The following is a 26,376-nucleotide window of genomic DNA, read 5'->3' on the forward strand; positions in this document are numbered from 1 at the left end:
TGTTGTTTTTGGATAAATGTAGTATACAACCACCAGCGAGACCACAGGTTACTAATGATTTAGTAACCCTGTCACAAGTTTTATTGGATTTAGTAACCTCTGACATCAAAGGAAATATTACTACAAGTATAGCGATTAGATGTCCACTAGTACATCTGCAGGTGTAGTCAACCTTCCACTATGTACTTTTTGATTCTACCTTAATGAACCATAAACCATAACATACAATGTACTACATCTGTGTGTTTGCTTTTAGTCATGACTAGAATAATTAGTAATAACCACCTGCCCAAATCAGCTTACAAAAATCTGAGCAAGAATCTGGTAATCAAGTTTCGTTGACCTAAGTAATGTTCAAAAGTTCCATTTGCTGTCTTGGATGAGTACACTTGATAGTCTATTTTGCTAACCATCATTGAACTAAGATCAACCTGCTATGCAAATTATAAAACTTATCATCATAACACAAAATTTATTATAAAATACCACTAAAGCAATTTCTCCTGTAAACTGAATTAAAGCAGAATAAACTGTTAATATGGTACAAATATTAAAGGAATTTTGTTAATGTGTGTTCCTTGTACTCTTAATAATTTAGAGCAAATTAGAGAAGTTCCTGTTAAAGTTGTGACAGTTTAATAAAATGCCACCTCTATTATTTTAGTAAACATTATATAGAACTTTCTGAGTTGTCTTCTTTGGAGCGTTTTCTGAAGTATACTTGAACTGCTTCAGTTATCATTTCTCAGACCATTAATAAGTGTTCATATAATGTTGTTTCTAGTTGTAGAACTAGCAAATAAGATTAGTTTGGCTAGTTATGATGTTTCAAAGTGTGTTGTATGTAATTAAGCTAGCTATATATCCATAATTACTATACTGCATCTACCACATAACTGTTCTTTCTTAGTTATAGAGTATTAGAGCCCTCACTACTTTATGGCTAACTAAAGGCATTCTTCGGGCCCTTTAATCTTCCTACAGTGGAACCTCTCTTATCCAGGCAGTCTGGTGGATACTATCTCAGAAATGTCTGTATCTAATAAGTGGATGCTAATATGCTGAAGTAACTGTTTTAAATTATTATTATTATTGCTGTCAGTTTGTATTATACAGTTTGTTGTGTAGAAGTCACTACAGACCATCTATGGTCACTCCCCTTGGCTGTAAAAATGTTTTATCACCTAGCAACCAATTACTACTACAATAAACAAGCCACCAGACAGGTAAACAGCAACCTTTAGGCTCCCTCCTTGTGCTTTCATCAAACCTAAACTTCATTATTGTCAATAGATTACCAGCAATGTGACTATTTTGGGCTGTCCAGACAACACAGGTGCCCAGTTAATAGAGGCTGATAAGGGAGGTTCCACTATACTTGAATGTCAGCAGTAGTGACTCTTCGTTTTGCCAGCATAACACATGTGATCCTTCATGAATACTTTCATAGCTGGACTGTATCCACAGAACTGTCCTTTATTAGTCACAAGTAGAAGGAAAATTCAGGAATTTAACGTTTGATTAGGGATCAAAGAAAAAAAGTTGTGAAAGAAGGGAATAGCTAAAAAGTGGTGAGACAAGGAAGGTTGCCTACACCTAGTGGATAATAATTCCTACTTCATTCTATACCCTTGACTGAATTAGGAATTAAATGTTCACTAGTATATCTGCAGGTGTAGGTGAACTCCCTTGTTTCCTACTATTTTGTTTCTATGATCCCTAATCAAACTTACAATTCCTAATTTTACCTAATACATACTGCAATAAAGGAAAGGATGGCACCAGAGTTAATGTTTTCATTGCCCCAGCTATCAATTATTCATTCAAAAGTGAAGTAGCCATTACTCTTCGCTTTCAACTATACTCAATCCGTTACACAGCACTACAAACATAGAACAGCAGGAGAAGTGCCTCTGCAATCAATCCAGCCACCACAAAGAGTACAGACGATTCTCTCATCCCAACTATCAATTAGTGACTCAAAAGTGAAGTGGCCATTACGCTTTACTGTCCATCTATTTTCAGCACAATACACAGCGTTACAAATGAAGAACTTGTCTGCAATCAATCCAGTCACCACGGAAAATATGAGCGATTCCCGTTTTCTGTTGATTTCATTTTCATTTGATCATTCTGTCCATGCAGTGAGTTATTCCATGGTAGTTTTTTAAAAGTAAAAATACCACCAGTTATTTAATGGATTGGTTCACAACCAATCATAAAAAAACCACTGTGACAATGTAGTGACAAAGCTAAGCTGAAATAAGGTTTGAGCTTCACCTCAAACATAAAAACAGAACTTGTATCATGGACGGAACTGTTTAAACAAAAACAAAAACAAAATCAACAGTGCAAATGGGAAGCCATGTATTGTGCTACCCCGAATTGACACCTTTTGCAGTCACCAAAAAAATGATACACAAATGAGGACAAAGGTATGTCCATGATGCATGCATTTATGTACTGCAGTATGCCAAAAGGCATGTCTAGGGAGGCAGCTAATCAAAGAGTGCAAAAGTCAAGCATGTAATTTTAGCCGTTATTGAGTTTTGCTTGTCTGAAGGCATCAGGGAGTCAGTCGGTCAGTCAGTAGAAAATTCCATTATATTTTTAAATTTTGGCTACCAATTGGAAGCATTTACAGTCATACTGAAACACTTGGGCTTGGTTAATACTGCCAAAGCACCAAGATGTTTGTGAAGCTGGTTTTTAGGTGATATTTGGCCAGAAAACTCCAAACCTCCGTGGGCCCTGTTGTTTAAAAATTATACAGCTTCTTTCATTGTCTTTGATGAGTAGACTTAAGTCTATTATACTACCTTTTACTGTTTTTGGGTTTGCTAGTTACATCAGCCTGTTATGCTACATGATAATATGTTTATCATCACACAAATTTACATTAAAATACTACTTAAGAAGAGTTTCAGTAAAACTGTTATTTTGCAGACATCATTTACATTATTTTGTTCCTTTGTATACTCATTAGAAATTTAGAGTAAATTAGTGTTGCTTTGGGAAGTTTCTGTTAAAATTACACTTAAGGTGGTGGTCAAGTGAACAACAGGAACCCTGGCTATTAGAAACATTATAACCTATGAAGTGACTGTTGTGTAATAACCCACAAATATACATGGTTAGGTTAGCAATGTGGGTGTGCCTTGTACTAGCACAGTCATGACAGTACTGTTGAAGTGTTTCACATGTAGAGATTATATTATAGCAACCACACAGTACAAGCTGTTGTAGAATAGAAACTCTCACAGAACGCTATGTTAAACATGCCACTGTGAATCCCACTAGGTAACAGCATGTAACTCATGCAATTGAGTGCCCATTCTATCACTACACCTGCTAAGAAGGTTTTTTTCACAACAGCATGTCGTAACAAGCCAAATTATTAAATATTAATTGTGGACAGATTAAGTAATGTTCCCTTGTATAACCATCACACTGTGATTAGGTGTTTTACCAGTAGAACTATTTTTCCAAGCCTAGTGTGAGTTTTGTGTGTTCTGTAGTGCCAGTGTTGATGATAGTACATAGGAACATAAAAATTGATAAGAATCACTGGTTGCCAAAATTAGATAATTATCGCTTTGTGTTTATTTGTATACTTACTTCAAGTGGTATTATGGAACAGTCTTATAACATAGTGCTGATAATGAAATTGTCTGCTTTACACAACAGAAACATAAGTCCATACCTCCTAGTTGTTAGTTTGGGTAGAAATCCCCTGAACTCCATGCAGAAGGAAAGACACAGCACGTCAAAAAAGGTAACTAACAACAATACTGGGAAATAGCTGACAGCCACTTGATGGCAACCTTAAAGAATAAACAAGTTTACTAAGGATAATTGATACCTGACATTTTACTACAAAACATCCCCATTTGATGCATAGAGCACCACTGCAGTGACTGCAACATGTCAGAGGGGTGTTTAGAAAGACACCCTTGACCTCCTAGTGCTGTATTTTTATACACGCAAGGTAGTGCTTTAAATGTTACATATGTACTGCTTTTTGTGTCATCATCTTAGGAGCGTTGATCTCAAGTATTCAAGCTACTTTAGTTCTCAACCATCATACCATCCAAATGTAGTCATGGAACTAACAATAGGATAAATGAGACTAATCTGAAATGTATAACTCATGCGTACAAGCTAGATGTTTATCCATTAATACTTTCAAATCTGTACTGTATATCTACTACCATTTCTATCCCACTGAAGCCCTACATGTAATAAAGTAGGAGGATATGGTAGGTAAAATCCACCAGAAAGTCAGAATCATTAAATATGAAGGACAACTCAGCAAAATTCATGTACAATTACTCCATTTACTTATTTCGTCTATGTTTCAGTGTTGGAACTATTGGTCCAAAAATTGTACCTAGACTCAGACACAACAGACCACAGATCTTGATACTGAATAGAATACAGATTTGTGGTCTGTTCTGACTTGGTATAGGGAGGTTTATAGATTAGTAGCTGAAATACTGGCTAAAGACTGAGTTAGTTTAGGTAGCATGGACCTTATCCGCAATGACGTCAAAATTGACAAAATGGCTGTGTTTAGTGTGGGTACTTCATATGTAATCACTAAATTGAGCTTTGTTTGTGGATTTCACGACATAAAACTATTGGATAGTAAAGGTAAGAGGCTAGTTAATGTGATGTGGCAATGTGAAACAGTCCCACCATACAAAACCAAACTTAAGTTTTGGTATCGACGCAAAACCACACGTATTTGTCTTGTAATTAAGTCTGCATACCTCACCTTGCCCCTTGCTGCAGTATATAAACGTTAACATAGCGAACCGCCATCTCCCACAATACACTCTGTACAAAAGTGTCCACACTATCAGCCGCCATTTTGTGCTTTGACGTCATTGCAGATAAGGTCCATTGGCACACTGTTTTTACTGTACGAGTTGGTTTACACATTTTGTTGGATCAAAGGAAATATGAAGCCACATCATATAAAACTGCTAGTACATAAAAATTGAATCCAGTGCACAACTTTACTAGCATCATTGTAGTTCAAATACTTGGATAGAAAGTATGTCATAACTCGTCATCAATACCTTAATAGTAAGTAATTGTCACATTGCTTATGAAGCCAAGTAGTTCAAAGTGTTAGATAGAAGCCAGTTAAATCAACCTACACTCATAGGATATCAGTTATCAACACCTCAGCCTCAGCTTTGTCTCAGCCTCAGGTTGATAGCAATGATATCCTACTCATGGTGGGGTTTAACTATAACACAACTGTCATAAAGAACACTTACATTTTATCACTAACAAGAACACATAAAAATGGAATTTTCAACTGGAGTAGGGACCATAGCACGTTGATAAAAGTACTGGAGTAGGTCACGATATTAAATCAGAGTAAAACAATAAGAAGTGTTATATCCCTACTGTGCTCAAGATACCATAATGGAAATGCACAGTAGGGTTATATATAACATTTATCGTTTTACTGTGATTTAATATCATGCACTACTCCAGTACTTTCATTGATGTACTATGGTCCCTACTATAGTTGAAAATTCCATTTTTTGTTTACCTGTTTGTCAACTTTTTTTTGTAAAATAAATGATGAACCCACACGTACCGTATCAAAAGAAAGAAATAGTGCCACACTCCCCAGCTATCAATAATCATCTGAAAAGTGAAGTATCCATTACGCTTAATTGTCAGCTATATTTAACCTGTTACACAGCATTACAAGTCAAAAGCTGTTCGAAAAGCAAGTCTGCAATCATAGTAGCTACTATGAAAAATATAGATGATTTCCATTCTGAAGGGAAGCCATCTCATGCTACCACCAAATCGACTCCTTTTGCTGTCAGCAAAGATAAATGGGATACAAAGGAGGACACCAGTAAGCCATGAAGAATGCATTGCACGTACTGCGGTGTAACAAAAAGCATATGTCTACCTAAAGCAACGTCGAAAATTGAAAAATTAGACCCGTAACCTTAGCTGTTATCGAGTTATGTTTGTCTGAAGCCATCAGTTAGTCAGTCAGTTAGTCACTAGAAAATTCTCTTTAATTTCAATAGAACTTGTTAAAAGTGTTTTGGGTTGATCTGAAGGTTTGTTTGTGCTTAGTTTTACTTAACCAATACTGCTTCATTTCATCAAGGAAAACAAGGCTGGTTTTTTTCATGCGCCACACCCAAACCTTTGTGATCTCTACTATACAGTACTATTGCACTGTATGATAAGGCACTCTTTGGTACTTTGATCCTCCCACACAATACCATACTGTATAAACTCAACACTGGAATTGAAATTTTAATAATCTTCACAGTAATGGTGGTCCATCAATTATTTACCACAATCATATGTAACCGTCTCAGCAAAAACCCTACTTGTTTGCACAGTTTAAATTTTTTTTGTATTATTTGCAGTGTCCAAGGAATGGATCACCAAAGTTTCAGCCTTCTGTGGTGAGCAGTTTTGGAATTATAGCGATAGACAGTAGGAAGAGCAAGATAATCAATTTGTACAGCGACTATACTGACAATAAACTACAGGTGCTTACATTTGCTGCCACAACTTCTGTTTGGATTGGTGTACAACATTGGAATTTGGCTTAAAATGTTCACCATGGCTTAGCACTTCAGTTAAGGTATAGTGTTAGCCCTGTAGTTACTTGTGCATAGGCAGTTTAGTAGAAGAAATGATGACAATCTTGTTTGTGTTTACCGCATTGTAAACAAATGCATGTGACAAGCATACCGTTAGAGCTACAGAATCAAAACAAAGATTTTTGAATTTTCCATAAGCAGAGGAATAAGGTGGTGTATAGTTTTAATCGATTTGAGTCTTCGTTCTTTGAGTACTAGCCCAATAAAACTTTTGTATTTTTCTGGTAACATGCAAAATTTTATGAATAATTTTTAAATTTCGTTTTTCTCAATATGCATGCTTAGCTTGTGTGAACAAGTCGGGTTTTTGCTGAGATGGTCACTTATAGTAAATGATACAGATGTTGAATAATTCAAATTGAATAGATGATTTTGCTAAGAGCTTTTTTATTTGTTTAGCAAGTTTGTGAGATTACTTCTACTAGGTCTGATGTTCTTTATAGTGGCTATACGCTACTATTATAATTCTTAGGCTTAGTGATAGAAATAATGGCAACTTAATAAACCCAAGCTTCATGTATAGCTCTTATTGGCTGTTCCTACAATAGCAAGAAATGATATATGTTTCTTAATTCGTTTTACTTCAAAAAGATGTATAACATTAGTAATGGTCATAGTACCTGTGTGCTATATTAATTGTTGGTGTATGTTTAATACAGAGAGACCAAGCCAAAATCAATGACATGGTAGCTGAGTATGAGAGAACTCATCCTGAAGAAGTAAAGATGGAATCATCACAAGGTAAGATGTTGATTAACTTCGATTGGGGATCAGCCCATTATACTAGCATAGTTTATAACTTAATAGATATGAGAAAGCGTGAGACGTAATACTAGCATAATAGGCAGAATGATAGGGAACTTGTAGTCTTTTGACATGTTATGATTTGTATAATTAATCAATACACTGTAATAGAGTAGTCAGTCATTCTAATAAACCAACTTAACCATGCACAATCTACAGACTTTTGTAATTTGAGTACAAAAATGAATTTGCAAATTCTCTACTGAGGAATTTTCTATTTATAATTTTATAATATTAAGTGTAATGTGATATGCAATATCGCTAAAACAAACATGTCTGTGTTATGTTACTCATTCTAGATATTAAAAAGTTGTTAGTTTAAAATGAAGTAGGGATCTATGCAATAAAAAGTAGTGAAAGAAGAGATGAATGATAGTATTACAGCATAGCTCAGTGGGAAAGTCCCCACTTTGGGATTTTGCATAGACCCTACACAGACCCTACTTTGGGACTTTGTTATGCTGTAATACCATCATTCATCTCTTGTTTCACTTACCGTATTGCCTCAAACTATGGCCAGTCTCGTATAAATGCCTGCATGGTTCCGTATAGTAGCCAGGGGTATAAAGCAACATAACAAAAATAAATGCTGGATCTCAAATAAACATCTAGTGCAGTCATTATTTTATACAATTCCGGGCAGTGTTACTAATGATGAAGTGAAGAACATTTATAGAGTTCCTTTAAGCTTGAATTTGTGAAATATGCTGATGGAAACATCAAGGAGAGTCCTAAAGAGTACAACACCAAGGTATGAAGTTGACTCTTGAATGTTGATCAGGTATATAAATGCCAATCTCGTGTAGTCACTGGTCTCATTTAGTAGCCAGGGTAAAAAGTTGCTTGAAAGAAATAAACGCCCGGGCCGTAATTCGAGACAGTACGGTATTTTTTTTTTATTGCATAGATCCCTACTTCATTTTTACATTGACAACTTTTAAAATACTAGTTTGTGTAGCTTTTTGTTGTAGCACAGCTAGCTACAGTGCAACTTGTGACTGCTCTATTAGAATATCATAGAACGACTGTTGTATTAGAGTATCTCAAGTCAGCCAAGGGGTGTACAGCTAGCTAGACCAATAAGGCGTGAAGTCATCTTGTATACTGTCAAGTGAAATGCTAGATTATTAAGAGGTGCGGTCTCCATACTCTATTGCTATTAGTTCAGTTACGTTTTTAATTTGATGGGTGTGTTTGCAAATTTATTGCGAACGGGATCCCAATCATGAAGTAGTATGCCTCTTATAGTATTGCCAGGACTGAAGTGCTTCTGATCTTGAAATCCAGCACTGAAATAATTCTGTGTCGTATAAATATGCTGCTGAAAGAAAGTGTTGATACGGAAAATTAATGCCTTGATATGGTTTGGATGCTTGAAGAAGAAAACAACAAACCTGATTGAAGATAAAGGAAAGACAAGGCCCAGAGGGAACACACTCATCAGAACCCCAAATGGCACATCCCACTAATGAGTTTTTTATAGTGGCGTAAAATGGTGGCTGTGTGCTGCTCTGTTTGGCCTATAGGATATGACTTGCAACCACCAGTGTTCAGTCAGTGAGGCAAACTAAATTCAAGTTTTGGCAACTTTTTAAAAATTCTCTATCCGATCACCAATAAATGTTTTCTTGTTTTTATGCTGTATTTCATGTTATATTATTGTGCAAAAGTGATTTTTGTCATGTAAGATGCCTCTAGGAAGATTTTTAAAGGTGGAATTTTAGGTGGCATGTGTCACTTTTGGAGTGATCTCTACTTAAACTGTTTGATAAAACATTGCTATATACAGTTAATGCTGATGATAAAGCAACTGCAATATTGTACTTTATTATTATTACGGAGGTGGTTCAAATTTGTGAAAGTTGAAGTTAGTTAAGGTGCAGCCTTATAAGCTCATTTCTGTCTAGATGTTATGTCCTTGAAGTTTATAAAGTAGAGAATTTAGTGGTATATTGTAACAATCAAGAACTATCATAACAATGTGGCTGGGATTGTGAAATTGGATATATAGTTTGATACTTTTTTCTAAATCTTCATGACTTATGCTATTATTACTCTTTGATCATGCATTATCAATTGCTCATCAAATGTTTCATTAGCTTCATAATGCAAGTTTCACAATGAATATATTCTATTCAAATTGTAAGATATGTACAACCTGTTGTATGATAGGTGTTTATGTACAAACTCATTCACAGATGATATTGTTCATATATAATACATATGATCAGTTATTACAGGCTAAAATGGTTAATTTTATTAAATTTTAATGTATTTCTTTACAAGCAACTATAGCTGGACTTTTAGAGTTGCATTTTCTGGTGGCAAACCACATTATATACATGTAATTAATTTATACATTTAGTTTACATCATTTAGTAATTGTATTTAGTACAATGTATACTTTTGATACATTGTCGTTACAGTGGAGCGTAAAGTCCAGGTTGGGGTAAAAGAGCTGCAAATCAGGGACCATCAAGACCACCAACTACTACAACAAATACAGCAAGTTGTAGCACAATTACAAGCAACCGTTTCTGCTGAGCAGCAAAAAACTGTTTCCCTTGAAAGAAGATGTCAAGAACTAGAATACAATAACCAGCTGCTACAATCACAAAATCAAAGTATGACTTCACAAATCCGGTCAATGACATCACAAAATCAAAGCATACAAACATCTTTATCAGCTGAACAACAGAAAACAAATGGTTTGCTTGAAAGAATTAAAACTTTGGAGGAGACTGTTGAGCGATTATGGGCAATATCACGGGAAGAGATCCAACTGTCTAACAACATTTTGGGAACTGGAGGATGGGGTTACGTCAAAGAAGCTACTTTCCGAGGTCGAAGAGTTGCTGCCAAGTGTTTACATGAAGCCATTGTATCACCACACAACCAGGATCTGTTTGCCAAAGAAATGAAGATATCAGCAAGATGTCGTCACAAAAATCTGGTGGAGTTTATTGGTGCTGTTCCAGATCATCCTGCCATCATAGTCATTGAAATGATGGATTGTACTCTGAGGTTGGCTTTAACCAATGGAAGAGCAACACCCAATCACATTCATCCAATTTGTATTGATGTAGCACAAGGTCTGGTCTATTTACATGGTGTTCAGCCTAACCCCATCATCCACCGAGATGTGAGTGCTCCAAATGTGCTACTGAAAGCTGTGACTACAGGATGGATAGCTAAGCTGTCAGATCTCGGTTCAGCTCAGTTTGCTAATATAGCACAAACCCTAGCCCCAGGATGTGTACTCTATGCAGCACCTGAAGTACAACAAAGAGATTCTGCTTGTCACCAGACAGTTAAAATGGATGTTTTCAGCTTTGGAGTTCTACTTATTGAAATGCTGACCCGTGAAATGCCCACTGGTACAATTGCTGAACTCATCGCTACCATCCGACCATTGTGGCCACGATTTGTTCCTCTCATTCAACGCTGTACTAATAGCAACCCAAACAACAGACCTTCCATGAGGGAGGTGATTACAACACTGAACACTATTGTGATGTGAACTGGACTGTAGTGCATTGGAAAGTCAAAACTTTTACTATTTAGTTGTTCTAATTTTTGATTGAATTGAGTTTAGGTTTTTGCTACTTATTTTCTAATTTACATTTACTAGTGATGCAACTAGGCCTTTATAGTATTTCTATACTAGTCCAATTTAGTAGCTGTTATTTTCTGTTTGATTAAATTATAAGATATTTGGTCAAAGAGAACATACATCATAGCATATTGATGTCTGTAAAAGTTCAGAGGGATACTGTAATTTTTTTTTTTCGTTGTAAAATAATTTTTACATGCAAAACAAAAACTTTTACATAAGATCAAACTACTTTAATAGAGCAGTCATTTACGTAAACCATACTAAAATGTTTTACACGAAAATAGAGCTAACTATGGTAATTGTGACATTATGCAGGGGTTGATCTAGCTATCCAGGATTTTGCTAAGAAGTGACTCCAGAGTGTGCAAAGTACACTCCATGAAATGTGAAGCCTGTGCTGCTTGGGATATGTCTCTCAAGAAATTATGTTATGAGATTGAATTAGGTGGCAATTTTGACTGAAATAATATAATATAATTCAACACTAGAGTATGGATGATAGAATTAGCTAATTATAATACTGTAGAAGTTCTACACTATATGCTCACCAAGGAAATTTTGAAAAATCAAACTTCTGAGATTTAATTATATATATAAAGAACTTCGTATGGGTGGATGAAAGCAAAAAAGTGTTCTTTATTTGCCATACAAACACAAGTGTTCTATATCTACTAGTTAAAGCACCGCTGCAAGAAAAAAATAGCACGAGGGCGTGGGTGAGAGACTAATACAGCACGAGGCAAAGCCAAGTGCTGTATTAGGTTCAAGCGAGGGTTCGAGACCATGCCCAAGTGCTATTTTTTTTCTATATTGCACGAGCAATGGCAGTGCTTTAACTGGTTTATTGTACTAAAGTAGTGGCTGCGAAGAGTGGGGTGACGCCAAGTAGCAGGAGGTAAGTGCCTATCTGCGTAAGTTCGAGACCGTGTGTATTGCAGTGATTCAGCATGATGAAGCTAGCTAGCTACATAGCTTTAATTGATTTAAGCTGCCAAGAGCGACAGTAAGTGGCCAACTGCTTGTTTCTCGGTTGAGGCCTGGTTTAATAAGCCCATGAGTAAGTCTGACTTTGTAATAGAAAAGCCTGGACAGCCCAAGACACGTAAGTATTTACCAGCGAATTTAATTTTTTATATAGCAAATAATTTCGTGTGCCAGAAATGAGCGTGCAAGATATGATAAAAGTTGATATACGGGTACCCGTTGTACATTGAACGGGCAATTGTGATGGGTGTCCAGCTGTGACGGAGGTCAGCCTCGACCACTATCTAAAACACTATAATTAATATTCTGGAACCCTGACGGTAGGCCATTAGTATTTCTTTTCCAACAGTGTACTCATTCCTCAAGTGCTTCGACCTCGTTTTGACGGCTCGACCTCCAAAAATATTTCGCAAATAGAAAATATTCAAGAGTGAAAAAATTTCGTGTAATTTATTTTCGTTGGTAGAGGCAACCATGAAATATTCTTACTGTTGAATATTTCCCGATCTATGGTACTGTAAAAATAAACCCAAGTTTTCAATCACTTACTTAAAAAAAAAGTGTATTTTGTGTAATTAAATCCATGCAAGGGCATTATAGAAAGGCTTGTCAGTTTGTGATACTGCACACTACCTATTCATAAAGAAACAATATCACTAGAATTAATTGCTCATGACCCATGCTGAAGCAAAACTAATGGTTGCTGGTCACTCGGTAGTTGTATTACATAAACATGTATGTAGTCATGAACTTTATAACTGTTGTCATAATGGCAAGGAATTTTTTTCAACAGTGCAATGCACAAGAAAGAATCTATGTAACTTTTGTAAGGCAGGCATAGACCCTCCTGTGATAATCAATGGCACATATATGTTTGTCATTATTCAATGGGTACTTCATATGTTTCTGGGAGATTCAACCTTAACCCACGCTAAATTTGAAATAATAAAGCATGACTTACTTAAATTGCTCAAATTGTTCTTCCTATGCCAATTTTGTCATAGTACTTATGATGTAATATGGATTGAAATGATACCATGGGTTTTATCCTATTGCAAAGTAGTGATGCTAAAATTTGTGCTTCTCAGAAACAGCTCTCCTCCCTTCAGATGCTGTAGACATGTCTAGAAGTGTTCTTCTTGAACGTCAAATTAAAATGCTTCTGTTTTTCAGACCTATAATTTTACGGTATGTGTCTAACTAGTATCTCAGTGTCTTTTCATAACTTTACATTTAGTTCTCTGCCTTCTTTTAATTCTTTGTCTACCTGCAGACCCGTTTAATTTCAGGTCTAACTTTGTAGCTACTTTAATATCTCTGATTCTGTTTAGTTTGACTTCAACTACATTAACATATTGTTTTCTAACTCTTAAGTTAGTGAGTGACTGAACTTTTTAAAATTCTTGTGCTCTGTTTTCTTTTTCCACTTACATTATAATTATACAACATTTCAGAACAATTTATTTGATAGGGACGTACAATATCCTGAAATGTTTCCCAACAAAACAATGTAATTTAGATTTGTAGATGTGCGCTCTTTGTAAGCCAATTTTGTTTCCTAAAAAGTGTTTTGAATTCTGTATAATGTTGCCGTCTTCACTGCCCTTTTTGAGGGCTTTTTTAAAAAAGACAAAGTCAATATTTATGTCATTGTGTTTAGTTTATTAATAATGCCATACAGCAATAAACCAATGATGTACAGTACACATACATTAACCAACAACTTCTCTCCACTGTGTATGATTCATTTATCCATTATAATATTATATGCCTTGCTCCTGAACATTGTAACATATCTCAACACTTGACAAGCCTGCAAGCCTCGTGTATACCTTAGTTGATGGTACCTGAAAGTTAGTGTATTTTAAATTACAAACACTCATCCAGCTTACCATTTCTTATGTAACCAATTCTCCTCTTGTTTAGATATACCATCATAGGATTTTTCATTGATTCACCTTGCATCGTGAGCTATTTCCCTCTTGGTAGCTCTATTGTTCATCACCTCCAACTGTCACAGCAGGTCTTTTTGTCTTCTTTGTCTATATAAAGGTTACAAACATTACAGTGGAACCTGTTAATCAGGACTAAATAAGGACACCTGTATAATCTGGACACTTGGTAACAGTTCTAACATAACCCCTTAGCATATGACCAGGAAAATCAGGATACCTTGATAATCAGGACACTTTTGATCAGTCCATATTACACAAAAGTTTTACTGTAATGGTTAAAACTACCTTACACAGTACAGAGGACAATATTCCCAGTCCCATCACCGGGCCATGGGTGGTGACTTTCTTGTAACAGATGCATATGTGACTAACTGTTTAAACCAATATTACTATTAATATCGGATGTGGTATGTATCATATAAACATCAGTTGTACCTGAAACCATAACAGATACTACACTGTATGTGGCACTTGATGTCTTAAACACAACGGTCAGGACGTCCAGAGTCACTTCATCGATTGTCGACCATCAACAGGAGAACAAAGAAAACTTCTTATAATGTATAGAAGGAAATTTTGGCAGGAGTAAACTTTGGTGAATAGCAAGCTATCCGATGGCTGACCATTATATTCTGCTCTGCCATAAACCTGTTGTAAAGTCCTTTGTTGGCATAACTTTCTTCAGTTAATACTTTCTGCCAAAAAAATTAATATATTCTAATAGAACAGTCAGCTACCCTAATCATGCTACTTGGGAATCAAACTTGCACCTTTTGATGAGGTGTTATCTGTACTATTCTACCAATGGTGTCAATTTGGCGGCAGAGTGTGATGGCTTCCCTTCGTATCGGTAGTGTGTGGTGGCTTCCCTCGTAACAGAAATCGTCCGTATTTTTCATAGTGGCTATATACAATATACTTTGATTGCAGAGGTGCTTTTCAAACAGTTCTTGATTTGTGATGTTGTGCAATGGTTTGACAATGAAGCATAATCGATACTTCATTTTTCAGACAATAATTAATAACTGGAGTGGATGGCACCATTTCTTTTGATGTGGTTTGCATGGGTTCACTAGTCACAATTTGTGACCGGATCTGCAAAAACCTGACATAATAGTGCATTTTTCAAATTCTTTATTATTGAATATTTATAATCTTCTTAGCTGAGTGCATGCTCTGGCCAAGTTTCAGCTTTGTATACAAACAGATTTCGGAGCTACAGCCCTACAAAGTAGCAGCAACAGAAAGATCAATTTGTACAGCAAGTATTGGGAAAATAAATTACAGGTGCTCACCAGAACAACTGTAACTTACAAACGCAATGCAGTACAGAGTTGCAACTTGTACCATTGTGTTTGCCATGAATAGGAGAGTCCATTACATAGTAAGTTTTTTCTCCTACCACCTTTCTTCACTACACACAGACAAAACCAGTGGAGAAAATTGATCACGTATGACCGCTTCGACATGACGTACACAAACGCCCATAACTCACGTATCCTTAAGACTACTACTAGAAAACAAAGATTTTTGAACTCCTCTTGAGTAGGCAAATAAGGTGTTACCCATGGTTTTATCATTGCACTCTATATTCATAAAGAACAAAGTGTTTAAAAATTTTACAAATTTTTTATTTATTTATGCAAATATTTTACGCATTGCAATCAATAACCTATACTGAAAACTAGAGGTGTATCAATATAAGAAAACTATACCGATCCGATACGGATTAATCATTTTGAAACCGATACGATACCGATCCGATATACCGATATAACTAAGTGTAGCGATTTATATTTGAGGAACCGCATATACCATGTTTAACTTTATTTTAACTACTGAAGAAACTACTGAAGACAGTCTTAAGATTATTGGCTATGCTTGATTACCAATGGTGGTGTGACCTCTATTTACAGCTCAGACTATAAAGTACCCACAAATATTTTAATTCATGCCCCTGCCAAGATTAGTCCGGATTACTCCGCATTTTAGTGGCTTGTAGAGATGGCTGGTTGTTTTGTGCTGTACTCTTGCTTCATCTTATTGCTGTTTCCCCAGGCCCACCTTGTTGTATGGTTGGCAAGCTTTGTGAAAGCAAAACAGTGATTATGCATGTACTTAGATGGCTTTGCGTAGCGTACTGCTTTTAGACAAGGAAATAACTACTGTTTCTCACCGTTGTTAGCTAAATATAGGGTTATAATATGGCTTGATCATTGGACAGTGTCCTCAAGATAGTTCAGTTGTGTATCGGTGTATCATATCGGTTTTTAGCAGTAATATTGGCTCCCACCGATATAGTACAAATGTCCATATCGCCACTGATATGATATGTATCGGTATATCGTTACACCTCTACTGAAAATTTAGGCTTGCACCATTATGTCGGGTTTTTGCAGATCCCGTCACGTTTTATTATACAAAAAAGTAGTACACAAAAAAAAATTGGCTAGAGTAGGGACCATAGCACATTGATAAAAAGAACTGAAACAAGCTGGAGTAGCGCATGATATTAAATCACAGTAAAACAATAAGAAGTGTTATATCCCTCTTGTGCATTTTTTTGGTATCTTGAGCACAGTAGGAATATAACACTTCTTATTGTTTTACTGTGATTTAATATCGTTCACCACTCCAACTTGTTTCTGTACTTTTTATTGATGTGCTACGGTCCCAACCCTAGTTGAAAATTCCATTTTTTTTGTGTACTTGTTCTGGAATTTGTGTATACTATAAGTTCTTATTAGTTAGTAATTCTTTGTATAATGCTTTTACAGATAAGGTGCAAGTTGTGTGAGTTGCAAAAAAATTTCCTGCAAGCACAACTAATTTTAATGCAATTATTATTAAGCATGTCAATACCAAGGTGATGAACTCTATTGCAAAAGAAGCTACTGCAAAGTCAAGTAAAAGTCGTCATTCGCAAAACCTGTTATATTACTCTATACTGGGGGTGGATTCAGTTCAGAGGGAGCCTTTAGGGTGCAAAGACCCTTCCCTTCTTCAATCCAAACTTTGAATGGCAAAATAAGAAGGGGGAAAGCACAGAGAAAAGCAGTAGAGTAGGAAAGATTGAAATACCCTAATAGAGCAGTCATGAAACCCCGCAAACAATTGTAACCAGTCTAGTAAAACAGCTAGGTGCATTTTTGGCTATCACCTTTGATTCAACTTTTTTACCTGGCTTTTTTCAGCACCACATGCACACCCTTTTTCATAGCTTGGATGCATTGATAGAAATATCACCTATTACCCATCTTTCTTTTTTTCTACAAGAATAGTAAAGACAGAACAATTTGTAATAATGGTAGCTATTGACTGGCTTTCAACTAAGACACAATAAGAATCTTTTCAACACTGTTGCGCTGCCAAAAGATCAAAATACTCTAACAGAACAATTACACATTTTTTTGCTATCCTGTCAACATTGATACCTCAAATAGATACCAATATTTTAAAGGACAAATCATATATTAATGCCACAGCATTTATTACCTTGTTTCCAAAACTCTATACAGTGACTACTTAAATCGGCCACCACTCACTGCTCAAAAACAATGTAAAATCCTTTATTTTTGAAATTGATAGTGGCCACAGAAATAAAGAGTAATGACTTACAGATATACTAGTGCTACTGATTCATTTAGTTTTTCTTGTACTTATACTTGTTTGCTTTTTAGTAACAGAATTGTGTCTAATGAACTTGTGCTTACTGCAGTAACTGCATCAAAAGATGAAATGACATACCATAAAACAGATTTTGCATCTGAACATGTGTCCCAGTTATCAACTATTGAAACTTTGTATGTGGCTTAATTTCCAGTTTTGTTCCACCTGTTATACAGTAGTACTACAAACAAAGAACAGTATGAGAAACATCTTTGCTACTAAAAAATCTACAATAGCCACTAAAAAATTATAGAGGGTTCCCTTTAGTCAGCAGGAAAAAGGTGTTATGTGTGACCCACAAATAAACGCTTACACAGTAGTGGAGAAAGAAATGAGACACAAAGGAGGACAAAGGCAAATCCATGATGCATCTACTATTGCTGCTGTAGGCAAAAGGCTCATCTTGGGCTGAAGCAATGTACTGTACATTGAACAGTGAAGAAATCAAGCTTGTAGTGTTAACTGTAGTCAAGTTATCCTTGTCTGAAGGCATAAACTGTTTGGGAATACTCTTAAGGCTCATTTGGGCTTGATTACGACTAACCAACACTGCCAAGCTGTTGTGAAGGAAAAGTGAGGTTGGTTTTTGGGTGATATTTATTGGAAGGAAAACGAGAAACCTTCACCAACACATGTACTGTATTGTATTAGTCAATAAAAGAAATAGTGCACAATATAAAACATAATACAATGTGTTCACCTTGTCAGTTCCATCAACAATCTTCTCATTACACTGTGGACATCGAAAGAAATACTTCACCATGTCGACTACAATAAACAAAAGAAAGCATTTCCACATACTTAAACAACAATGAAGTATTATGATATAATACCCCCACATAGAGGGGGTTACTATTCAGTGGACTGGACTACTGGACTGGAACACTGGACTGGACTACTGGACTGACATATTTTTGATTTTTGCACATTCTATGGTTGGATTTATGGAGTCTTTCCAGTAAGCACCCTTAGGGCACCTGCAGCCCACTTCTAAATGCTGAAGACGAACAATGGAATATGCGAAAACTGTCTCTTATCTTGATAATTTCGCTACTGTTCATTATGCCACTATACAACACTTATTTCTTACCCTGATGTATAGTAATGCTGCAGGCAGTGCAGGGAATTGATTGTGACAGCAATAGTTAATCAGCAATCAACTAGCCAGTAGACGGTATCCTTTGAGTTATATCCTTAGAGCAAGCTTGAGGAGCAAGCAAGCTAGTCTCGCTGCCAGACTTCTGTCTCAGTGCAGGGGCTTATCAGTTAAAGATTATAAGTGCCCATACTGAAAAATCTCTAATTGGTAAGCCCCTGCACTGAACTAGAGACAAGTCTAGAGGTCTGGCCATACTGGCAAGACTAGCTTGCTCCTCAAGCTTGCTCTAAGGATATCTTGAAAGATATTGTCTACTGGCTATATAGTTGATTGCTGGTTAACTATTGCTGTCACATTCAATTACTACACACCAGGGTAAGGAATAAGTGTTGTATAGTGGCATAATAAACAGCAGCGAAAATATTAAGAGACAGTTTTCGCGTATTCCACTGTTCATCTTCAGCATTTAGAAGTGGGATGCAGGTGCCCTAAGGGTGCTTACCAGCAAGACTCCGTAAATCCAACCATATAGAATGTGCAAAAACCAAAAATATGTCAGTCCAGTAGTCCAGTCCAGTGTTCCAGTCCAGTCCACTGAATAGTAACCCCCCCACATAGAGACACATTGGCAAATGTAACACTTTCACACCTCAGATCAAAGGAATTCCAGAGGATACATTTGCCATGTATACCTCTTTTACAGGGAGACATCTAAATGTACATGGTGTACATTGAAATGTATCCTGGGAAAGTGGTTTCACTTCTAAAAGAGAACAAGCCACTTTCATCAAAGCAAGCATGGCCTTGATATAGAAAAGGTATTGGTACTGCCCTCTGTTTGTTTTATACAAGCTCAGACCGAAATCAATTGTGGGAATAAATTAATGCTCATGTGATGATTACCACAATTTGAAGTGTTGCCAGAAGCACTTAAATGAAGGCATTTCAGTATCCTGTCGTTCTATAAGTTGGAAAATGTTAAAGGTGAAAACTAGTCTTACAGTACATTCACAAGGGTGTGACTAATCACTGGACTGGACTACTGGACTGGAACACTGGACTGGCATATTTTTGCCTTTTACACATTCTGTGGTTGGATTTATCGAGTCTTGCTAGCCAAGGGCCTTCAGAAAACTTGCAGTCCACTACTAAAATGATGAGTGTGAGGAGTGGAGTATGCAAAAACTGACTTCTAGTGATTTCACTACTTGTTATGCTCTACAGCATTTATACACTTCTTAGTATTGTGTTTTGGAGATTGTAATAACCAAAAATCATTTTACAATATTTGTGCTCCCTATGACACACTGTATATCCTTGAACTAAATAGCTCAGACCCCTGGGACCTATCCTTCCTAGGACAATCTATTGTAGTTAAATTCATTCCTACATGCAATGTATAAACTCATTGCAAAACTGCAGGGTTTCTCTGCTATCATTGGAATACTGCAATATGTGACCAAATTTATTAGCATTGTACAAGCTTGCTATTATCTCCAAGACTTTATCATTGGTTAACCATAACCAGCACATTCCCTGCAGCATACTGATAATGAATATAGGTATATGTACTGTAGAAGAACATAATAAATAGAGGTGAAATCGCTAAAATTTATTTAAATAAAGAGCAAAGCAACAATAAAGAGCAACAAACTTTCTATCCATACAAATAGCTTGACTTTTAAAATGCTGTACATGCACCAGACTAATCATCAAGGCGACTTGTCCGTGATCAGCTACGAGCATCGCTCAGCTGCCTTGCAAGCTATTGTGCATTTAATTGACACCTTTGACTAAAAGGTGATCACGAGGTATATACCTACATATATGGCAAGGCTTACCATAAGTGAAAATTTCGAGACAATATTTTCAAGATTTAGCTAAACATATAATTTTTTGTTGATTTGCAAACAATCTGGCCCAAAATTTAGCAAAGACTAAATGGAATAATTGAAGCCATGTAGCAAAAAAATTCACCCTCGAATAGGGATGAGCCGATTTTGCCAGCAAAATTTTTGGAATGCCTCTAGGACTTAATGCTTTAATGCCTCTTAAAATGAATGACTTAATGCCTCTTAAAATGCCTCTAGCTGTGATTGAGCAAGTATGCTTGCCTAAAAGCTAATGCTTAGTTAACTGCAGTTCCAATGATTCAACTAGAGTCCATCAAAATAGATATATTCTAATGGACCAATCGTCGTAATGGTACAGTCAAACTATTATATTATTATCAACAACTAGACTGATTTAAAGTGTCAACATTATCAGTTTCAACTACACGATTGGGTAGGTGATTAACTGCTGTAGGGAAGAAGGAATGGTGATATGAATAAATTCTTGAGGATAAGTGTAAGACTTTTTGCTACTACTACTACTACAGGTGTTATCAGGGTAGGTCTTAAGGATGTGATGACAAGGTATATCTACTTGATGATTAATAATTTTATAAAACATTACTGCTAAAGTTATAATTAATTCATGTAATCAGCTTCATTGTTTGCCAACCAAGTTGAGCTAACATAGCTGTAGCACTGGAGTAATCATTAATTACAAATCTAGTGGCTTTCCTTTATACCATCTCCATTAATTTTGTTGTATGTTAAATTGTGTGTAAGGGGACTAAACGACTGCTGGATACTTGAGAATGGGTCATGTATATGTTTAATAGTATTTGGTTTATACATCTTGTGCATACAGTCCAAAATGCCTCCGAAAAAATTCCAGGGTTGAATTTGCTTTACCAATGACTTTTGAGATGTGTGTAGATTAAGACAAATTCTGATAGATAGTCAAACCAAGATATTTTGTAGATGGTACTCTCTGATCTTTCAACAGGTAGTGATACTCAGAAGGGGGAGGCTTGTTTGTAACTATACTATTAGATGTTCACACTTTGTAAAATTCTAAAGGTAACTACCAGATGTTTGACCACAGAGCTAATTTATTAATGTCATTTTGCAAGGTTTGGGCTGTTAATGTTTTCATAAATCAATACATCATCACCATAAAGCTTCAGTACAGAGTTAATATTGATGAATAGAAGTAATTATAGAAGGGTGCCCAGCACAGACCCTGGGGTAGACTAGAGGGCACAAGAGATGGAACACTAAACTTGTTGTCTATAGGTACTTAGCTTGTTGAGTTCTATTGGTGAGAAAGTCTATAATCACATTCTAAACATGCTCCAGAAATTCCATAATATCCAGTTTCTGACATGAGGCACTTTGTCAGAGGCCTTTGAAGAGTTCTGAAAAAGAATATCACCTTGGTCTCCAGAATTGAGACATATTGCTATGTCATGTATAGTTGTTAATGAGCTGTGTCTTGTATGAGCAATTCTTCCTGAATCCATGTTGGACATCACATAAGATAGAGTTTGTCTCAAGGTGTTTGTACACTGAACTACTGTACATACTATGTACTCAATGATCTTACATGGTATACTTGTTAAAAGGTATACTCTTCAAAGGCCTCTGACATGAGGCACTTTGTCAGAGGCCTTTGAAGAGTTCTGAAAAAGAATATCACCTTGGTCTCCAGAATTGAGACATATGGCTATGTCATGTATAGCTGTTAATGAGCTGTGTCTTGTATGAGCAATTCTTCCTGAATCCATGTTGGACATCACATAAGATAGAGTTTGTCTCAAGGTGTTTGTACACTGCACTACTGTACATACTATGTACTCAATGATAGCAAGACCGTAAAGATTGGAGTGATACTGACAGTTTTCCAGTCACTGGGAAGATGATGTTGATGTAGTGATACTTTAAAGCGATATTATAAGTAGTCCATTTGGGATCTATAGGCTCTATAGCTTTGTAGCTCCATTAGCAGTTTAACCACGACATTCACCATGTGATAATAGTATTGTATGGGGATGCTCCTAGGTCTGGTAGAGCACTTACATGAAATTTTCAATTTTTTTTTGTAGGAAATGTTACAACATATGTTATTTACAGTATACTGGTTTACTCCAGGTTTGTGTCACAGCGGGGCTAACTCTGTCACGCTGGACTTTACTCATAAATAGTTCACTGAGCTTTGACTAACAAAAACTAAACTTTTATTCATTGATTCAAAGTATTTATAGGTACAAAACTATGCACAAAATTCTATCCTATATTACAAAGCATGCATGCAGAAAAACAAACAAAAATTCCTAACCTTACAGTACACAACAACAAAATCAAAATTCCTAAAGCAACATTACAACACCTACAAAATGTGCCTACTCTACAAGTTATGCAACTACAAAAATCACCATTACAAAAATCACACTAACAAATAAAACAGTTCAATCTCTTACAGTTTGATATACAGTGGAATCTGTCTAAGTCAGTCACCTTCAGGTAAAGATTTCTTGGCATTAATAGGCAGGTTGCTGATTTAGACAGGTGGATTAGTACTAGTAATAGCATGGGTAGCAGTGAAATTTGGGATAAATACCACAAGTGTTGTATTGGAAATTTACTATAAATTTACTATTTCCAATACAACAAGAGTGTATTTATCCCCATTTCACTGCTATACCCATGCTATTCCCAGTTAATACCATACTCACTACATATTCGCATGCTGTGCATTAGCGTTGCTATGTACGCAATTTGTCACTATGTACTAAACACGTATCACTAATTGCCGCTACATTGTTAACATAAATTCTAGCCAATGAAATTGCAATTACAATTTTTTCACTGCTACCAGTGAAATACGAGATAAATTTCACTGCTACTATTGTATGGGCAATGAAACAGGTATAGTATTAGTGTATAAACTTCTCACTAGGGTAATTTAAAACTGGTATTTTAAAAGAGGTGGCCTTTCTATACAGGTGGCTGCTAAGACAGATTCCACTGTAGCAATAAAAGAATATGACTGGAAAATTCAACACTGACAATTCCTATATAGTTTCATGCTGATTTTTGGTCCAGAAATGTCATTCTTTTCTGTTGGGTTAAGAAAGAGTGAAAAAAGTGGCAAACTGTGTGCTATAGCACTGGGATTTATCTTAAAGTTTAGTTTATCAAGTCAGTGCCACTGCACAGGCATGACACTCACAACTGTTGCATGACTATAGTACCAGTATCAAGTAGTTACTATGTCGGGCTAAAAAGATGCTTGTCCTGTCCAGAAAGTAAGCTATTAAGAAGCAAATTATGAGTGCTAGCATTTAGATTTATCCTTCGAGTTTATTGTGTCAGTGCCACACCATGACGGACATTGGTACTGGACACCTAGCTGAATGCTGACAATGCCTGTCTTATCCAGAAAGTAAGCTAATAGTAAGGACATTTAGTTTTTGGATAAATGTAGTATACAACCACCAGCGAAACCACAGGTTACTAATGATTTAGTAACCCTGTCACAAGTTTTTATTGGATTTAGTACCCTCTGACATCAAAGGAAATATTACTACAAGTATAGCGATTAGATGTCCACTAGTACATCTGCAGGTGTAGACAACCTTCCACTATGTACTTTTTGATTCTACCTTAATGAACCATAAACCATAACACACAATGTACTATACCTGTGTGTTTGCTTTTAGTCATGACTAGAATAATGAGTAATAATCACCTGCCCAAGTCAGCTTACAAAAATCTGAGCAAGAATCTGGTAATCAAGTTTCGTTGACCTAAGTAATGTTCAAAAGTTCCATTTGCTGTCTTGGATGAGTACACTTGATAGTCTATTTTGCTAACCATCAGTGAACTAAGATTAACCAGCTATGCTAATTATAATACTTAACATAACACAAAAATTTATTATAAAATACCACTAAAGTAATTTCCCCTGTAAACTGAATTAAAGCAGAATAAACTGTTAATATGGTACAGGTATTAAAGGAATTTTGTTAATGTGTGTTCCTTGGAATTTAGAGCAAATTAGAGAAGTTCCTATTAAAGTTGTGACAGTTAAATAAAACACCACCTCTATTATTTTAGTACAAACAAGTATACATAGGTAGAGTATAAACATTATATAGAACTTTCTGAGTTGTCTTCTTTGGAGCATTTTCTGAAGTATACTTGAACTGCTTCAGTTATCATTGCTCAGACCATTAATAAGTGTTCATATAATGTTGTTTCTAGTTGTAGAACTAGCAAATAAGATTAGTTTGGCTAGTTTTGATGTTTCAAGGTGTGTTGTATGTAATTAAGCTAGCTATATATCCATAATTACTGTACTGCATCTACCACATAACTGTTCTTTCTTAGTTATAGAGTATTAGAGTCCTCACTACTTTATGGCTAACTAAAGGCATTCTTTGGGCCCTTTAATCTTCCTACAGTGGAACCTCTCTTATCCGGGCAGTCTGGTGGATACTATCTCAGAAATGTCTGTAACTAATAAGTGGATGCTAATATGCTGAAGTAACTGTTTTAAATTATTATTATTATTGCTGTCAGTTTGTATTATACAGTTTGTTGTGTAGAAGTCACTACAGAACATCTATGGTCACTCCCCTTGGCTGTAAGAATGTTTTATCACCTAGCAACCAATTACTATTACAATAAACAAGCCACCAGACAGGTAAACAGCAACCTTTAGGCTCCCTCCTTGTGCTTTCATCTAACCTAAACTTCATTATTGTCAATAGATTACCAGCAATGTGGCTATTTTGGGCTGTCCAGACAACACGGGCGTCTGTATTTAGCGGATAACGGATCGACGGATCACGTGATATGCATGCTCAACTCGATTTTGAGCACTGGGAAATTTTTATACCCTAGTGTGACAAAGAGCATACTGTAGAATTTATATTTTATCCACAAGTAGGAAGCCTGAAGAGATTTCAATCGATACTATATAACTATAATAATTAGAGCGCGCGCGTAAGTTATTAAAAATTAACACACGCACAGAGTAAGATTATTTTAATTCACCTTAAAACTGAATCACTGATGTATTCTTTACACCAACACAATACTCAATAGACTATTTCTGTATTGCAAAAACAAACGACAAAAGATACACGCCAACATATTAGAAGCCTATTCACACGTGAGTGCGCTAGAAGCCTATTCACATGTGAGTACACTATATTTAGAACTCGCTTATCCTACTAGAGTTGAATACAGGGAGTCAGAAACATACAGTTCTCTGAGTTACTTGGCTTCTAATATGTTGGCGTGTATCCTTTGTCGTTTGTTTTTGCAATACAGAACTAGTCTATTGAGTATTGTGTCGGTGTAAAGAATACATCAGTGATTCAGTTTTAAGGTAAATTAAAATAATCTTGTGTTAATTTTTTAATACGCGCGCGCTCTAATTATTATAGTTATATAGTATCGATTGAAATCTCTTCAGGCTTCCTACCTGTGGATAAAATATAAATTCTACAGTATGCTGTATGTTACACTAGGGTATAAAAATTTCCCAGTGCTCAAAATCGAGTTGAGCATGCATATCACGTGATCCGCCGATCCGTGATCCGCTAAATACAGACGCCCAGACAACACAGGTGCCCAGTTAATAGAGGCTGATAAGGGAGGTTCCACTATACTTGAATGTCAGCAGTAGTGACTCTTAGTTATGCCAGCATAACACATGTGATCCTTCATGAATACTTTCATAGCTGGACTG

At 36.0% G+C, this 26,376-nt stretch overlaps 1 protein-coding gene and 1 long non-coding RNA gene across 5 annotated transcripts in view; one reads left to right on the forward strand and one right to left on the reverse strand.

Moving 5' to 3' along the window:
• Positions 1-26,376, forward strand: part of LOC136246777 (dual specificity protein kinase shkE-like) — a 40,984-nt gene that overhangs the window by 6,109 nt on the left and 8,499 nt on the right. Inside the window, exons 2-3 of one of the 4 annotated variants that reach the window (XM_066038338.1) lie at positions 7,319-7,400; positions 9,890-11,226. The exons of 1 other annotated variant lie outside the window; for it this stretch is intronic. In XM_066038338.1, coding sequence (XP_065894410.1) covers positions 7,319-7,400; positions 9,890-10,983 — 1,176 coding nt within the window. In that variant the 3' untranslated portion in view covers positions 10,984-11,226. Of the gene's footprint in view, positions 1-7,318; positions 7,401-9,889; positions 11,227-21,181; positions 21,204-25,790; positions 26,014-26,376 lie in introns of those variants that run through there. 2 more of the 4 variants (XM_066038340.1, XM_066038339.1) reach the window with 2 other exon arrangements.
• LOC136246779 (uncharacterized) lies at positions 13,738-25,844 on the reverse strand. Its single transcript, XR_010696832.1, has 4 exons — positions 25,677-25,844; positions 18,388-18,455; positions 13,956-14,105; positions 13,738-13,910 (listed from the first exon to the last, which is right to left on the reverse strand). It is a non-coding gene; the product is annotated as an uncharacterized lncRNA (long non-coding RNA).

Source organism: Dysidea avara, chromosome 2, assembly GCF_963678975.1.
Source record: "Dysidea avara chromosome 2, odDysAvar1.4, whole genome shotgun sequence".
Classification (NCBI taxonomy): Eukaryota; Metazoa; Porifera; class Demospongiae; order Dictyoceratida; family Dysideidae; genus Dysidea; species Dysidea avara.